The 18,626-nt window shown below is 39.9% G+C and overlaps 2 protein-coding genes across 2 annotated transcripts; both read right to left on the bottom strand.

Annotated features, from left to right (window-relative positions):
- LOC128320262 (olfactory receptor 2AT4-like) lies at positions 1-5,079 on the bottom strand. Its single transcript, XM_053239964.1, has 2 exons — positions 4,183-5,079; positions 1-778 (listed from the first exon to the last, which is right to left on the bottom strand). Exons 1-2 carry the CDS (start codon positions 5,077-5,079, stop codon positions 488-490), a joined length of 1,188 nt encoding a protein of 395 aa, XP_053095939.1. The 3' UTR covers positions 1-487.
- An 11,844-nt stretch (positions 5,080-16,923) lies between these two features.
- On the bottom strand, positions 16,924-18,276 carry LOC128320263 (olfactory receptor 2AT4-like). The gene has a single exon (XM_053239965.1). It carries the CDS (start codon positions 18,274-18,276, stop codon positions 17,326-17,328), a length of 951 nt encoding a protein of 316 aa, XP_053095940.1. The 3' UTR covers positions 16,924-17,325.
- Positions 18,277-18,626: the final 350 nt, after the last annotated feature.

Here is an 18,626-nt window from a genome sequence, read left to right as displayed (position 1 = left end):
TGAGCACCCAGGTACTTATATGAGTCCACTATCTCAATGTCCATTCCCTGGATGTTCGCCGGTGTCGGAGGGAAGTGTCTGTGTCTGCAAAAATCCACCACCAACTCTTTGGTCTTGCTGCCATTGATCTGGAGGCAGTTCCGCTGGCATTAGACTACAAAGTCCTGGATAAATTCTCTGTACTCTGTGTCATCCTCCCCAGTTATGAGCCCAATGATTGCAGAGTCATCAGAGAACTGTACTGCAGACTACCATGTCAGTCACACAGTTCTGAGCCCTGAAATACTGTGGACGGTTGGTAAGGTAGTCCAGGATCCAGGATGCAAGGTGCTGGTCCACAGCTGTGTGTTCCAGCTTGTCTCCCAGACGTGCAGGCTGTATAATTTTGAAAGCACTGGAAAAATCAAAAAACATGATTCTCACAATGCTCCCAAGCTTGTCCAGGTGAGAGAGGGCCCTGTGCAGGAAGAAGAATCCATTGATGGGCTCACCAGATGGTGGAGATGCAAAGGACCACCCTCTCCAGAGTCTTCATCAGGTGGGATGTCAGAGCCACTGGCCTGTAGCTGTTGAAGTCCTTGTGGTGTGGCATCTTTGACACCAGAACCACACAGGATGTTTTCCACAGCTGTGGCACTCTCCCCAGTTTCAGGCTCATAGTGAAGATGAACTCCACTATCCCACATAGCTGGTCCGCACAGGACTTGAGGAGCCTAGCACTGATGCCATCAGGACCAGCAGCCTTCCTTGCCTTTATTTTCCTGAGAGCAGCTCTCACCTGGTCTGTAGTGAGGGACATGCTAGAGCAGGGGGACTGTGTGCTGGAGGGTGTGGGTGTGGGGGGTGGAGTTGTGACAGAAGGTGTGGAGGATGGGGTTATGGTGGAAGTGACTGAGGGAGGTGGCTGTGAGCTAGAAGTCCTGGAGAGGCTAGGGGTGGGAGTGGGGCAGACTGCTGCGAGAACAGAGAAGTTCGGGCACAGCTGAGATGGCTGGGTGGGGGGAGGAGCAAGTGACTGATCAAACCTATTGAAGAAAAGGTTCAGATCATTCACCCACTTCCTATCCCCCATGGCCTGGGAGTTTTATTGTGGCCTGAGATAGTTTTTAGTCCTTTCCAGACTCCGCTGATATTATTCAGTTGCAGCTTATCCTCCATCTTCCTCCTGTAGCAGTCTTTGCCCTCCCTGATCTTCCTCCTCAGCTCCTTCTGTATGGCCCTCAGTTCTTCTTTGTTTCCTGCTTTAAAGGCCCTCTTTTTCTCCTTGAGTTAGTGTCTTTATAGCAGGAGTAATCCAGGGTTTGTTATTGGAGAAACACTGTACAGTCCTGGTGGGTACAGTGTTCTCCACACAGAAATTTATATAGTCCATTATACAGTGTGTAAGACTGTCAGTGTCCTCCCCACTGACCGCTGGTTCCCTGTGCACAATGGGTTTGTATACAGGCAGGAGGCGAACTAGGTTGTGATCCGATCTTCCAAGGGGGGGAGGGGTGAAGAGCTGTATGCCTCCTTGGTGTTGGCATATAATAAGTCCAGTATTTTATTGTCTCTGGAAGGGCAGGTGACATACTGACTAAAAGTGGGCAGCATGTGGGAAGGAGAGGCATGATTGAAGTCCCCAGAGATAAGAAAGAAGGCCTGTGGGTGCTGTGTCTGTAGCCTGCTTATGACCAAGTGGAGGACATCACAGGACGCATCAGCGTTAGCAGAGGGGGGAACATACGCAGCCACCACGATAACATTCGAGAATTACCTCGGTAGATAGTATGGCCACAAGCTAATGGTTAACAGCTCAATGTCCTTACAGCAGATTTGTTCCTTCACAGTGATATGCCTAGCATTACACCTTCGGTTTTTTACAAATACTGCCAGCACTCCTCCTTTCCTCTTACCGCTCTGCTTCGTCCTGTCTGCCCTCACCAGGTGGAGCCCATCCAAAGTTGCATTCGTGTCCGGAGTTAGCTTGGTTAGCCACGTCTCAGTAAACAGCATGATAATACACTGCTGGTATTCCCTTTGGTGCCATCTTATTGGGGAGAGATCTTACATTCCCCATGATGATCGACGGGAAGACAGGTCTGTATCGTCTCCTCTTGGCCTGGCATCGAGCTCCGGCTTGGCTACCCCTTTTCCTCCTCCTCAGCTCATGAGGGATGTCGGGTCTCTCCTGGGGCAACACCGCTGTGTTACGGAGTACTAGCAGCTAATCCTTACTGTAAACAATGGAGCTGTGATTGCATGACGACACAGTTTCAAACAGTGCAAAAAATATAAAGATTACCAAGATAGACAACACTACCTTGGTCCCCATAGTCCAAAGTTACGTAAAAAAAAGAAAATAAAAAGTGACGAAGAAAGATAATAAAAATATGTGAAACTCAAGAATATAAGAAAAAAACTCAAAAGTAAGTGGGAGCCCCTGTAACATGCAGCCACTCGCGTGGCGCCACCAGAAGTAAATTAATTTGCTTTCCATGTTATTACGATTGATGTACCAACTTATTTGCAGCAATACCCCTCACCCCACTCCCATGAGGCACATACACTAGGATGGAGTCTGATTTTTTAATTTGTAGCAATTCTGTAATATTTTTTTCTACATGTGGCATGAGATGGAATCAGAACTTAACCTCCTCCCAAATCACTGTAAGAGTTTGACCACCTTCCAAATTCCACTTTAGCCCCTGCATATTTCTAAACATTTTTTGACAATGTTTTGAGCACTAAGAGGATTATTTAACCCAAGGTTACTTTTGTAACATTAAAATGTTAGATTCAGGGAGTTACTTCAAAGGTAACCCTAGGTCTGTAATGACTGTTCAATAATATACTGTATAAGTATTTGCTTGTAATTACATTTCAATGTAATAATACGATAAATACATCACTAAACCAAACAGTCTTTTTATTTTCCCTCACTGCTTTAAACATAATATTATCCAAAAAGCCCAGGGTGATTTGACTTGGATGTCAGAAGAAAAGAAATTGTTTGTTATTGAAATAATCTACATGGTAATAAATCATGATACTATGTCAATGATCAACCCAGATTTAACTTGATCACTGTCACAGATCAGAAGTAGATGGATGTAAGTGTGAACATAATTTTATTAAAAGTCAGAAAAGTCAAAACCAGGCAACAGTCAGGCAAACAGGGGACAAACAGAATAAAGAAAGACAGAAAAAGCAGATGGTCTAAACCAGTGGGTAAATATTGCTCAGACATCAAAACCTAGCAAAGAACATAAATTTTGGTTGAGTAGAGAACATAACTGAGGCAAAACAAGAAACAGGTGAGTTTGAGTTCATGTGTGTGTGAATATGTCCGGACTTGATTCTGAATGGAGTCAGGAGCAGGTGCTCCTGCTTCGGCAATGGATCTGGGTATGACAATTCCATTCCATAGTATGTAAATTTAAAATAGATAAATTATATTATATCTAATCATACAATTTTTTTAAAATACTATTTGCTGGAAATAGGCATCATATATAGACTATGTCCACACTTCACAAAGACCCAGATTATATACATTTCAGGGACAAACTAACTTGGTCTTTTTATTTATTCCTCTAGTCAAAATATTTTTACATCTTCTGTTCTTAAGGGATTAATCTTGAGAGGGAGCATTCAGGCTCTTCAACATGAAAATGACGATTTGCAAGTACAGGTAGAAGATTGGTGAGATTATGATGAGTAGAAGAAAGACTTGACTGTTCATGTGTGTTTAAATTCACAGGACAGCTAAAACAATGCAAAAATAGCAATATAGAATAAAGTCAAAATACCCTTACAGAAAGATAGAATTTTTATGTTTTATTTTTTTAAAGCTAAAGGAATAAACATTTGAAGTACTGAAAATATTTTTTACAAACTATATTTTGTGCACAATTTTTTATTAATAATTGGTGTGTTTGAATCTCATGAGGGCTCAACAAACATACTGTAATTTCACTATATACGTGTTAACAGATTTTAGATTTTCTCCTGAGTACTCAAAACATTCAAATGTTTTACTAGTATCTGCTGAAGTCAGGAATCATGTGTAGATCCAATTACAATACAAACACAGAAACACAATAGCACAGTCCATATGTATAATAATATATTTCAAGATCTGACAAATTAGGTCAAGCTTACGTGGCCTTTTTTAAATTTTCTTATAAAGATCTTCTTAACTTCTTCTGTTTTTAGACTATAGAGTAAAGGATTGATCATTGGAGGCAGCAGGCTATACAGCATAATGATGGCTATTTGCAAATCAGCATTAAATGTAATACCTATATTGGCAGCCAAGTAATTAAAGCATCTTGGTAAGAAGAAGAGTGCAATTATAATGAGTTGAGAACTACATGTGGAGAAAGTCTTTAGCCGCCCCTGTGTACTTGATATTTGTAGGACAGCTAAAATAATGAAGGAATATGAGACCACAATAATGGCAAGAGATCCCAGCAATACTACCATAGCATAAACAAAAGCTGGAAAACTATATGGAGTCCTGTCAGTGCATGCAAGTCGGGTAATAGATACGTGATCACAATAGCAGTGTAAAATGGTGTTGGCTCCACAATAAGGGAGGGGGTAAGCCCGAACAACCATCATTATACTGCTTGGATGAGCAAAAACCCAGACCACTAGGCTCAGAATTAATATATTTCTATTGGACATAAGAGTATAGTAATGAAATGGGAAAGAGACTGCTATATATCGATCTATTGCCATTACGGCTAGTGTGTATGAATTGACCACACCAAAGTAATGCACTAAGTACATCTGAAAAAAACAAGCTGCAAAAGAAATGGTCCCATCTTGGAACCAATATCTAGCAATGATCTTTGGTAAGGTGCATGTACTAAACAACACATCAGACAACACAAGACTTATATAAATACAATACATGGGTTTATGGAGACTTTTGTTTGTTGCAAACAAAAGAAGAAAATTCCCATTCCCTATCAAGGTGCACAAATAAACTAAGAACATAACTGCAGATACAAGGACATAGTAGTTAGGATGAAGTCCAGGAAAACCAACAATGAAAAAGTCCTTCACAAATGTCATGTTTCCACCTGACATGACCTGATATCATTAAAGAGAATATTTCAGATTTAATGCAGATATAGTATTATAAAGCATGATGTACACAATGTATATGAATAAAATTATATTTTATAAATTAAATGGTTATAAAATAAAAATAATTTTTTAAATATATCATTACATTTCCATTTTAGATAGATCGTGATACCTATAGTTTCCAAATTAAATGGGAATCATATTATACCAAAAGACATTATGAAATTATGCATTCTCTCCATACCTTTATAGAGTGTTGGTAACTAACCCTAGACACATTAGGAACGGTCTGTGCTCCAGGGCAATTTATTTAATAAGTGACATTGTACATGTCATGTGACTAGAAAGAAAACATTGAAAGCTCCTGAAATATGTTAGAAACTAAATTTTAATATCAAAAATTATAGTTTGAATAAGCTTACTGTGTTATCATACCTCTAGTCCATTTTTTGGAATGTTGCAAAATGATAAAGATGATGAACAGTCCTTTTTTGCCTATTAAATTAGAGTATAAACAGAAATCACTGGACTGTGATTAACCTGTGCTAGATTGTAAAACCCAATTTTATTGACCTCTCAAACCACAAAAACATCCACTCTCCTAAAATCTGTTAAACATTCTGATGGCTGCTAGTAATATTAGATGACTGGCTAAAATCAAATGTCTATCAAATATAGCTCTATCGATAAATAAACTATTAGGGTTGAGCAGTGCATTATGTCACAAGGTCTTATCGATGGCATAATAAGAATAATGTGGGGAAAATTATTATACACACACTTGAAGAAAGGATGGCAGCTGCACTTCTGCTTTGTATTTCCTGTTTCACTATTCTACTGGGTTCATGCCATGTTTCATCCAAATACCGAACTTGGTAAACAAAAAGTTTAATTCCTTCATGTGAACAACCAAAAAACTCCACTAAACCTATGCTTCTGTCATCTTTCCTATTGTGGAACTTGTACTTTGGACAATGTTAACTTAGTCCAGCAGTTCCCAAACTTTTTGGGCAAATGACCCCAATTAGACATTAGGAAGCTTCTCCAACCCCATGCCGTGACCACCAACATTTTTTTTCCCCTAAATTCAAGATTTATAATATGTAATATTCGAACATTATATTATGTTAATAGCAGACATGTGTGAATGTAAATGACTAAAAACCAAAAGTATATTCCTTGCATCAACTTACCAGTCTACCTGCAAATCTTGCAAAGTCTGGTTTATACTTGATGCATGATTTTACAAGCACATACAGAAGCAGTGGCATCAGATGTCACTGAAAGGCTACATGAATCTAAACTCTTGGCTAGAAAGAAATCAGCCCCTGCCTTGCTTCTTAATACTATTACTATTAATACTAATAGTATTGTAGCAACTCAGGGCTGCGAGGGGCTGAACACACACAGGAGAGACCAAAATAAGTGCCAGTGGTGCTGTTTATTTTAAACATTTGAGAACTTTGCAGAAGTATATTGTGGGCAAGATAAGAAAGTGAATAAAAACATTTCCAGGTCATTTTGGTTAAACATACTGATGGTTTCTTCTAGGTGATTAGTCAAAATATGATATAGGCAGAAAATCCCAAAATTGTCATGCCTGGTTGTTTGTCAAAATTCAGTCACAGCAAAATCTGAGTGGCACACATATATCCAAGGTGTAAGTGAGTCAGAGCAATCTGGAACAGCATTCTGTCCCCTAAAAAAAAAACAAAAAAAAAAAACAAACACAGAAAGCAGATCTAAACCTTAGAAACTTTGGGAAATTGATTTAGGCAAAATCAATGTGACAATAATACATAAATTACATAAATTCATAAATTTCAAAATAAGTAAATTTAAATAAACCCTCAGTTATGCTATATACAGTCAAGTCCATAAGTATTTGGTCAGTGGCACAATTTTCGTAATTTTGCCACTGTACACCACCATAATGGATTTGAAATGACACAATCAAGATGTGATTGGAGTGTAGACTTTCAGCTTTAATTCAAGGGGTTTAACAAAAAATATTGCATTAATCATTTAGGAATTACAGCCATTTTTTAAAGTCCCTCCATTTTCACAGTCTCAAAAGTAATTGGACCATTGACTGATAAGCAGTTTCATGGCCATATCTGACTTGTTTCCCCATTATGTCATGACGAATTAAGGACATAAAAGGTCTGGAGTTGATTCCAAGCATTGAATTTGCCTTTGGTAGCTGTTCATGGGAACTGTCAATATGCAGTCCCAAGAGATATTGATGCAAGTGAAGGAGAGATAGTAGAAACTTTAGGAGTAGCCAAATGAACCATTTGGTACATTCTTCAAAGGAAGGAATGCACTGGTGAGCTCAGCAATAACAAAAGGCCTGGAAGGCCAGGGAAAACATGATGGATGATCACAGAATTGCTTCCTTGTTGAAGAAAAACCCCTTCACAACATCTAGCCAAGTCAAGAACACTTTGGAGGAGATAGGTGTATCAATGTCAAAGTCTACAGTCAGAATCAGAATTAGCTTTATTCGCCAAGTGTGTGCACAGACACACAAGGAATATGAATCTGGAACAGAAGATTTATGTACAGATTTATGCATTATTTACTCTATATACAGCTGTAAAAATAAAGAGATATGCATATGTATTTACATAATACTTGAGAAAGAGGCAGTAATTAGAGATGGAGGATGAATTACAGAAATTAATTACAAAAAACACAGGTAATGATTCCTGTGTTAGCTGTTTAAGCTGGAGATGGCGTGGGGGAAAAACTGTTTTTATGCCTAGATGTTCTAGTGCACAGAGATCTGTAACGTCTGCCTGAAGAGAGAAGTGCAAACAGGTTGTGGCTGGGGTGAGAGGGGTCTGTGATGATGTTAGCTGCCTGTTTCTTCACTCTGGAGTTGTACAAGTCTGAAGGTTGGGCAGGTGCACACCAATGATCCTTTCTGCTGCACAGAGCACAGAACCGACTCAATAACAGCTGAGTAAAACTGTGTCATCTGCGCCTGTGGCAGGTTGAGCTTTTTCAGTTGATGAAGGAAGAACAACCTCTGCGGGGCCTTTTTCACAATGGAGTCAATGTGAATGTCCCACTTCAGGTCCTGAGAGATGGTTGTGCCCAGGAACTTGAATGACTCCACAGCAGCCACAGTGCTGTCCATTGATGGTGAGAAGGAGGAGAGCAGGGGGGTTTCTATCATCTCCACAGTTTTGAGCGTGTTCAGCTCCAGGTTGTTGTGACTGCACCAGACAGCCAGCTGCTCAACTTCTTGTCTGTAAGCAGACTGATCGCCATCCTGGATGAGACCAATGAGTGTAGTGTCATCTGCAAACATCAGTAGTTTGACAGAGTGGTCTTTATAGGTGCAGTCATTTGTGTATAGGGAGAAAAGCAGTGGGGAGAGAGCGCAGCCCTGAGGAGCTCCAGTGCTGATGGTGCAGGTGTTGGATGTGAATTTTCCCAGCCTCACTAGCTGCTGCCTGTCTGTCAGGAAGCTGGTGATCCACTGACAGATGGAGGTGGGTACAGAGAGCTGTGTCAGTTTATTCAGAAGGGTATCTGGGATGATGGTGTTGAAAGCGGAGCTGAAGTCCACAAACAGGATCCTTGCATAAGTCCCAGGTTTGTTCAGATGTTGGAGGATGTAGTGCAATCCCATATTGACTGCATCATCCACAGACCTGTTTGCTCGGAAAGCAAACTGCAGGGGGTCCAGTAATGTCCTTCACGTAGGCCAACACCAGCCTCTCAAATGACTTCATGACCACAGAAGTTAAAGCAACAGGTCTGTAGTCATTTAGTCCTGTGATATTTGGTTTCTTGGGTACAGGGATGATGTTCGAGCGTTTGAAGCAGGAGGGGACTTCACACAGCTCCAGTGATCTGTTGAAGATCAATGTGAAGATGGATGATAGCTGGACAGCACAGGCTTTGAGGCACCATCTGGGCCTTTGGCTTTCTTTATCTTCTGTTTCCTGAAGACTTCGTGTACATCACCTTCACAGATCTTGAGTGCATGCTGAGAAACAGTAGGGGGGAGCGACGGGGAGGGTGTTGATGGCTGTGTTGTGAGACGGTCAGAGCGGGTGTGGGGTGTCAGACCAGGCTTTTCAAACCTACAGTAGAACTCGTTCAGCTCTTCAGCCAGTTGTTGATTGGCCTCAGTGCTGGGGTATGGGGTCTTGTAGCTGGTGATGGCTTTCAGGCCTTTCCACACTGATGTAGAGTCATTACTTGAAAGCTGTTTTTTCAGTTTTTCAGAGTAGTTTTGCTTTTCCACTCTTATCTCCCTATTTAGTATGTATCTGGCCTGTTGGGACAAAGGCTTGTACACACTTCTATAGGCGTCCTCTTTGGCCTGGCGAAGCTGTTTGAGTTTTGCACTGAACCAAGGTTTGTTGTTGTTAAATGTTAAATAAGTCCTGGTGGGAACACACGTCCTCACAGAAACTGATGTAGGACGTCACGGTTTCAGTGAGCTCATCCAGATCAGTAGCTGCAGCCTCAAAAACACTCCAATCAGTGCAGTCCAAGCAGGCTTGTAGGTCCCACTCTGCTTCAGTAGTCCATCTCTTTACAGTTTTTACTACAGTCTTAGCAGATTTAAGTTTCTGCTTGTAAGCCAGTAGAAGATGAACCAAACAGTGATCAGAGAGTCCCAGGGCTGCTCGGGGGACAGAATGGTATGCATCCTTAAAATAGTGTAGCAATGGTCCAGTATATTGCTGTCCCTGGTGGGGCATGTGATGTGCTGTCTGTATTTAGGCAGTTCGCTGGTGAGATTAGCTTTATTAAAATCACCGACAATGAAAGATGAAAGAGCCCGAGTAACGCTGCTCTGTGTGTGTGATCTGATTGGCCAACAGTTCTAGCGCCGTGCTCACTTGCGCATCAGGAGGAATGTACACACTCACCAGAATAAACGAAGAAAACTCCGACGGCGAATAAAAAAGCTTACAGTTAATAAAGAGAGCTTCTAAATCTGGGCAGCACATCTTCTTCAAAACTGTCACGTCTGTACACCAGCCTTCATTGATATAAAAACATAATCCACCGCCTGTCGTTTTCCCCGACGACTCTGTGACACGATCCGCTCTGAACAGCTGGAAGCCCGTTAGATGAAGCGCGCTGTCCGGGATGGCTCCGTTCAGCCAGGTTTCCGTGAAGCAAAGCGCAGCAGAGTTTAAAAAGTCCTTGTTTGTGCGGGTGAGGAGTTGTAGTTCATCTGATTTATTTGCTAGGGATCGGAGTTTCGCCAGATAAATGCTCGGCAGCTGTCGGAATTTCACGAGCGCACTAGCGCGCTTCCCTCGTTTGTATATGATCGCAGCTCCTCCGACTAAAATGTCTAGTAAAACGTCTGAATGCTCAAACTTCGGCAAAAAGTTATTTGGTGCGCAATTTCTGATGTCCAGCAGTTCGTTTCTTGTAAAGCTGATCGGAAAAAAGTTGCTTAAGACAGGACAAACAAATAAAAATAGTACAAGTACCAAGGAACAACAAACCGAGGCTGCCATGTGCGGCGCCATCTTGATCAAGAGACGCCTTCATGATTGTAAATACAAACGTTTTACCTCAAGATGCAAACCACTGGTAATACTCAAGAACAGAAAGGCCAAATTAGACTTTGCTGAAAAAAAAACTTCAAAAAAAGCTTGACCAGTTCTGATGCAAGATTAACTCAGGAAGAGAAGATTAAATTGAGAAAAAAAGATGGGAAAAGAGAAGTATAAAGAAAGACAGGAACGGACCATCCAGAGCATACCACATCGTCTGTCAAACATTTGGAGGCAGTGTTATGGCATAGGCATGTATGGCTGCCAGTGGAAATGGATCACTGGTGTTTATTGATGATGTAACTGCTGATAGAAGTAGCTGAATTCTGAAATGTATAAAGCTATATATTCTGCTCAGATTTAGTCAAATGCTGCAAAAATGATAGGACAAAGTTTCACAGTACAGCTGGATAATGACCCAAACGTACCATGAAAGCAACGCAAGAGCTTGGAATGTTTCCAATGAATGCTTCCAATGAAATGGAATTTTCTAAAATGGCCTAGTCACTCACCTGACCTCAATCCCATTGGGGTGGGGGGTGGGGGGGGCGTGGAGTTAACTCAGCATTTGATGATGTCCAGGGATTCCAGACTTCAGGCAGTCACTGACTGCAAAGGATTTGCATACAAGTATTAAAAATAATCCTAATATTTATGATTATGTTAGTATGTCCAATTCCTTTTGAGCCTGTGAAAATGGAGGGACTATGCAATTTTGTTAAAACCCTTGAATTAAAGCTGAAAGTCTACACTTCAATCACATCTTGATTGCTTCATTTCAAATCCATTGTGGTGGTGTACAGAGGCAAAATTATGAAAATTGTGTGACTGTCCAAATACTTATGGACATGACTGTAGATATATAATATATTAATTTTACTATCCAGTCATTCTTTTTGAACATTGCTTGCTGGAAATAGGCATTCAATTCAATTCAATTTTATTTGTATAGCGCTTTTAACAATGGACATTGTCACAAAGCAGCTTTACAGAAATAAATGGATTCACAAAAATATATTGTAAATATTTGAATTTATCACTGTGAATTTATCCCTAATGAGCAAGCCAGTGGCGACGATGGCAAGGAAAAACTCCCTGTGATGATATGAGGAAGAAACCTTGAGAGGAACCAGGCTCAAAAGGGAACGCATCCTCATCTGGGTGCAATGGATAGTGCGATTATAAATAAATCCCTTCTATTATTGTGTACTATATGGACAAATAGTGCAATTGTGCAACCAATAAATTCATCATAGTTTTTGCAAGAAGTCCAGCTGGTTAAAATCTATCCACTGTCCACTGATGGAGTCCTGAGTACGTAGCTGCTTGTGGCAACTGCAGCCCCAAAGCCACTACAGCAATCGCAGTCCCAAGCCATTACTGTACAGCTCCCCATATGTGATCCCCATGCCATCTCCACAGCCCCCAGGTGGCGCCATCCCCAGCAATCCAAACAGTTCCTCAGGCAGTCCATATGGGGCCTCCCCCAGCAGCAGCGAGCGAACTCAACCGATGAGAACTCCAACCAGAAGTAGGGCATCAGGATGGGTCAGGCAGCGAGGAGGAGCAGAAGGGGTCAGGATCACTGGCATCACTTGCATCTCAGAAGTAGCACGTGTAGCTCGACAGAGAGTCAGGGAGAGAGAGAGATGGAGAGAAAGGAAGAGATTGTTAGGTGAGCTTTTGTCCTCTAATGGTTAAGCACGATGTACTTTGCATGCAGAGTGCAAGCAGGGACTCCGGCAAGACTAGCTATGACAGCATAACTAAAAGGGAGAGCCAGAAGCTAACACAGACATGAGGGCACCCTGGGACATAAGGCAGCCAGCCACTCCACCGTCGACAAACCTGAGTGAACGTGTGAGAGTGGGGGGGGCGACAGCGTCCAAACATCCCAGTTCACCACAACACTCTATGCCTGTGAAACCCTCCAGACCTGCCCCTGTACCTAAGAAAACTATTCACAAAAGGCTTGACTAAACAAATATGTTTTCAACCTAGACTTAAACACTGAGACTGTGTCTGAGCTCCGAACACTAAGTGGAAGGCTGTTCCATAACTGTGGGGCTTTGTAAGAGAAAGCTCTACCCCCAGCTGTAGCCTTCATTATTCGAGGTACCAACAAATAGCCTGCACCTTTTGATCTGAATAGGCGTGGCGGATCATAAAAGACCAAAAGTTCGCTCAGGTACTGTTGCGCGAGACCATTTAGTGTTTTATAGGTCAATAGTAGTATTTTATAATCAATACGAATCAATACGATGATTGGGAGCCATTGCAGTGTGGATAAGATTAGGGTGATGTGGTCCTATCTTCTGGTTCTAGTAAGGACTCTCGCTGCTGCATTCTGGACTAACTGGAGCTTGTTTATGCATCTACTGGAACATCCAGACAGTAAGGCATTACAATAATCCAACCTAGAGGTAACAAAAGCATGAACTAATTTTTCTGCATCGTGTAGTGACAATATATTTCTTATTTTAGCAATATTTCTGAGATGAAAGAAAGCAATCCTAGTTATATTATCTACATGAGCTTCAAAAGAAAGACTAGAGTCGATAATCACACCAAGGTCTTTTCCTGCTGTAGATGATGAAACAGAAAGGTCATCCAGAGTTATTATGTAATCAGAAAGCTTACTTCTAACTACATGTGGTCCTAGTACAAGCACTTCTGTCTTGTCAGAATTAAGTAAGAGAAAGCTAATAAGCATCCAGTTTCTAATGTCTTTTACACATTCCTCAACTTTATTAAGCTGGTGTCTGTCATTTGGCTTTGCTGAAACAAACAACTGTTTGTGGAAGCTAATACCATGCTTACGGATAATTTTGCCCAGAGGTAGCATATGTAGAGAAAAGAGCAGTGGGCCTAAAACAGAGCCTTGCGGGACACCAAACTTTACCTTAGTATGAGAAGAGAAGTCACCATTTACGTTTACAAACTGATAACGATCAGTCAAATAAGACCTGAGCCAGGAAAGGGCTGTTCCCTTAATGCCTACTACATTTTCTAGTCTATCGAGGAGAATAGCATGATCGATGGTATCAAAAGCTGCACTAAGGTCAAGCAGCGCCAGCAAGGAGACACAACCCTGATCAGAGGCCAGTAGTAAGTCATTTACAACTTTTACCAGTGCTGTCTCTGTGCTATGATGAGGCCTAAATCCTGACTGATACATTTCATGAATGTTATTCCTATGTAAGTATGAGCATAGCTGCTGTGCTACAACCTTTTCTAGGACCTTGGAGATAAAGGGGAGGATTGATATTGGTCTATAGTTAGACAGCTGACAGGGGTCAAGGTCAGGTTTTTTTAATCAAGGGCTTGATAACTGCTAATTTAAAAGATTTAGGTACATAGCCAATGCTAAGGGAAGAATTGATTATCTTTAAAAGAGGTTTGATTGTTTCAGGAATTACAGTCAGGTCCATAAATATTGGGACAGTGACACAGTTTTCGTAATTTTGCCTCTGTACACCACCACAGTGAATTTGAAATGAAGCAGTCAAGATGTGACTGAAGCGTAGACTTTCAGCTTTAATTCAAGCGGTTTAACAAAAATATTGCATTAACCGTTTAGGAATTACAGCCATTTTTTACAGAGTTCCTCCATTTTCACAGGCTCAAAAGTAATGGGACAAACTAATATAATCATAAATATTAGGATTATTTTTATTACTTGGAGATAAATCCTTTGCAGTCAATGACTACCTGAAGTCTGGACCCCATGGACATCACCAAATGCTGAGTTTCCTCCCTTGAGATGATTTGCCAGGTCTTTACTGCAGCCATCTTCAGTTGCTGCTTGTTTGTGGGTCATTCTGCCTTCAGATTTGTCTTCAGTAAGTGAAAAGCAGCTCAGTTGGGTTGAGGTCAGGTGACTGACTCGGCCATTTAAGAACATTTAATTTCTAAGCTCTTGGGCTGCTTTCACAGTATGTTTTGGGTTGTTATCCATCTGTGCTGTGAAGCACTGTCCTATCAGTTTTGCAGCATTTGACTGAATCTGAGCAGAAAGTATAGCTCTGTACACTTCAGAATTCATCCTGCTACTTCTATCAACAGTCACATTATCAATAAACCCCAGTGACCCAGTTCCATTGGCAGCCAAACATGCCCATGCCATAACAGTGCCTCCACATGTTTGACGGATGATGTGGTTTGCTTTGGATCATGAGCCCTTCCTTTCCTTCTCCATACTTTTCTCTTCCCATCATTCTGGTACAAGTTAATCTTGCATCAGAACTGGTCAGGCTTTTTTTAGAGGTTTTTTAGCAAAGTCTAATCTGGCCTTTGTGTTCTTGAGTGTTACCAGCGGTTTGCATCTTGAGGTAAACCGTATGTATTTACATTCATGAAGGTGGCTCTTGATTGTAGACTTTGACAATGATAGGCCTACCTCCTCCAGAGTGTTCCTGACTTGGCTAGATGTTGTGAAGGGGTTGTTCTTCAATAAGAAAAGAATTCTGCAATCATCCACTTTAGTTGTTTTCTGTGGTCTCCCGGGCCTTTTGGTGTTGCTGAGCTCACCAGTGCATTCCTTCTTTTTAAGAATGTACCAAATTGTTGATTTGGCCCTCCTAAAGTTTCTGCTATCTCTCTGATAGGTCTGTTTTGCTTTTTCAGCCTAATGATGGCCTCCTTCACTTGCATCAACACCTCTTTGGACAGCATATTGAGAGTTCCCATGAACAGCTACCAAATGCAAATTCAACACTTGGAATCAGCTCCAGACCTTTAATCTCCTTAATTTATCATGATATAAGGAGGAAACAGGCCACAGCTGGCCATGAAACTGCTTATCAGTCAATTGTCCCATTACTTTTGAGCCTGTGAAAATGGAGGAACTCCATTTGGCTGTAACTCCTAAACAGTTAATGCAATATTTTTGTTAAACCCCTTGAATTAAAGCTGAAAGTCTACGCTTCAGTCACATCTTGACTGCTTCATTTCAAATCCACTGTGGTGGTGTACAGAGGAAAAATTACCAAAACTGTGTCACTGTCCCAATATTTATGGACCTGACTGTATCTGTTTGAGGAAACAAGTAGGTAAAGGATCTAGCATACAGGTTGATGATTTTGATGATGAAATTAGTGAAATTAGTTCAGTCTCTTCAAGGGGAGTAAAGTGTTGTAGTTGTTTATCTAATATTATTATATCATCATCTACAGGGTTAGTTATAAAACTGTCCGGTTTTAAATTAATAGTCTGAATTTCTAGCCTGATATTTTCAATTTTACCATTGAAAAAATTAATGAAGTCATCGCTGCTATATAATGATTGTGTGTGTGTTTCTGTTGTGGGCTTATTCCTAGTTAATTTTGCTACAGTATTAAATAAGAATCTAGGATTATTTCTGTTATCTTCAATTAGGGTGGAGAGATACATTGATCTAGCAGCACTAAGAGCTTTCTTATAGCTCAAAAGGCTCTCCTTCCATGCTATTTGAAATACTACCAATTTAGTTTGACGCCATTTACGTTCTAGTTTTCGAGTGGTCAGTTTTAAAGTTTGTGTGTGATCACTATACCAGGGTACTAGCTTTTTCTCCCTAATTATTTTTCTTTTAAGTGGAGCTACCTTATCTAGCGAGTTGGAGAACGTTGATTTTAAACATTCAGTTGCCTGGTCAAGTTCTTTGGGATCAAACAGTGATCCAATCATGGTTGATAAATCTGGGAGATTACTGATAAAACTCTGTACAGTTGTTGACATGAACGTACGCTTGACACGGTGACGAGGCAAGGTGCATATACTATGATTAATACACATTTTAAATGAGATGAGGTAATGATCTGAGATAGCTTCAGACTGTGGACATGAGACTGTGTTTTCTATATTTAATCCGAATGTTAGTATTAAAAAAAAGGCATCATATGTAGACTATGTCCACACTACACAAAAAAAAAAAAAAAAACCCAGATTATATCCTCTTCAGAGCCAAGCTAACTTGGTCATTTTATTAATTTATCTAATCGAAAAATCTTTATATCTTCTGTTCTTAAGGGATTGATCTTGAGAGAGAGCAGGCTCTTCAACATGACAGTGAAGATTTGCAAATAGAGGTAGAAGAGGGAGATTATTATGAGTGGAGGAAACACTTCACAGGTCATATGTGTTTAAAATTCACTGGGAAGCTAAAACAATGCAAGAATAGGAATATAGAATACTGTCAAAATACTCTTATAGAAAGATATAATTATGTTTTATTTTATCTAAGGTTAAAGGATTAAACATTTGTTTGTGCACAAATTGTATTGCTTTTATCCCATATGCTCTCAACATGCATACTTTAATTTAAACAGAATCAATAAAGGAAATACAGTATATTATCATCAAATTTGTTTTAGGATGAAAAACACCCAAACTTTTCATGCTTAGAGTAAATTGAATTAGGTATGTTAAAGCATGGAAAATACTAGGCCTTGTCCACCTTGTGCAAAATAAATTCAACCTTTGAGATTTAATCCTTTGTTGTATGATCATGACAAGATACTGTGTTTCTTTACCTGCCCATTTCAAAGTAGCCATTGATATATATGCTTTAACAGATTTTGGGATTTCTTCTCAGTACTCAAATCATTCAACTTTTGATTACAATCTGCTGAAGTCAGACATCATGTGTAGATGTAATTGCAATACAAACACAGGAACATAATAGCACAGTCCATATGTATAATAATATATTTCAAGATCTGACAAATTAGGTCAAGCTAACTTCACCTTTTTTAAATTTTCTTATAAAGATCTTCTTAACTTCTTCTGTTTTTAGACTATACAGTAAAGGATTTATCATTGGAGGTAAAAGGCTATACAGCATGATGAGGGCTATTTGCAAGTCAGCATTAAATAGGATACCTACATAGGCAGCCAAGTAATTAAAACACCTTGGTAAGAAAAAGAGTGCAATTATAATGAGTTGAGAACTACATGTAGAGAAAGTCTTTAGCCGCCCCTGTGTACTTGATATTTGTAGGACAGCTAAAATAATGAAGGAATATGAGACCACAATAATGGCAAGAGATCCCAGCAATACTACCATGGCATAAACAAAAGCCGGAAAACTATATGGAGTCCTGTCAGTGCATGCAAGTCGGGTAATAGATACATGATCACAATAGCAGTGTAAAATGGTGTTGGCTCCACAATAAGGGAGGGGGTAAGCCCGAACAACCATCATTATAACGCAAGAATGAGCAAAAATCCAGACTGCTGTGGACAGAATTAATATATTTCTATTTGACATAATAGTATAGTAACGAAATGGGTAGCAAATTGCTATATATCGATCTATTGCCATTACGGCTAGTGTGTATGAATTGACTGTACCAAAATAATGCACTAAGTACATCTGAAAAAAACAAGCTGCAAAAGAAATGGTCCCATCTTGGAACCAATATCTAGCAATGATCTTTGGCAAGGTGCTTGTACTGAACAACACATCAGACAACACAAGACTTATATAAATATAATACATGGGTTTATGGAGACTTTTTTTTGTTGCAAACAAAAGAAGAAAAATTCCATTCCCTATTAAAGTGCACACATAAACTAAGAACATAACTGTAGATACAAGGACATAGTACTTAGGATGAAGTCCAGGAAAACCAACAATGAAAAAGTCCTTCACAAATGTCATGTTTCCAGCTGACATGATATGATGTCCTTAAAGAGAAAATTTCAGATTTAATGCAGATATATGCCAGCATCATAAAGTATGATGTACACTGTTAATTTGAATACAGTTGCCTTGTAAATTAAAATACTGTTATACAATATTGTTATACAATAGAAAATGAATTGTTAAAATATTGTTATATTCCCTTTATCTTGATTTTAAATAGATTGTGCTGTTAAGTTTAGATTCCAAATGCCAATGCCAATGATGTAAATTACCAGTAGACATTTAGACATTATGCATACTCTCCATACCTTTACAAGGTGTTTTTGGTAACTGACATAGCATCAGTAAATGTGTCTCTGCGCCAGGCCAATTTATTTATC

Source organism: Pangasianodon hypophthalmus, chromosome 14 (assembly GCF_027358585.1).
Source record: "Pangasianodon hypophthalmus isolate fPanHyp1 chromosome 14, fPanHyp1.pri, whole genome shotgun sequence".
Lineage (NCBI taxonomy): Eukaryota > Metazoa > Chordata > Actinopteri > Siluriformes > Pangasiidae > Pangasianodon > Pangasianodon hypophthalmus.
This window is presented reverse-complemented; position numbering and strand designations above follow the sequence as displayed.

Excerpts from the sequence above, each read along its gene's own strand:
- LOC128320262 (XM_053239964.1), bottom strand. The coding sequence starts at position 5,079 with ATGTCAGGTGGAAACATGACATTTGTGAAGGACTTTTTCATTGTTGGT. Across the intron at positions 779-4,182 it reads ATAGTCTAAAAACAGAAGAA|GTGAGAGCTGCTCTCAGGAA; the intron begins GTTAAGAAGATC and ends ACTACAGACCAG.
- LOC128320263 (XM_053239965.1), bottom strand. The coding sequence starts at position 18,276 with ATGTCAGCTGGAAACATGACATTTGTGAAGGACTTTTTCATTGTTGGT.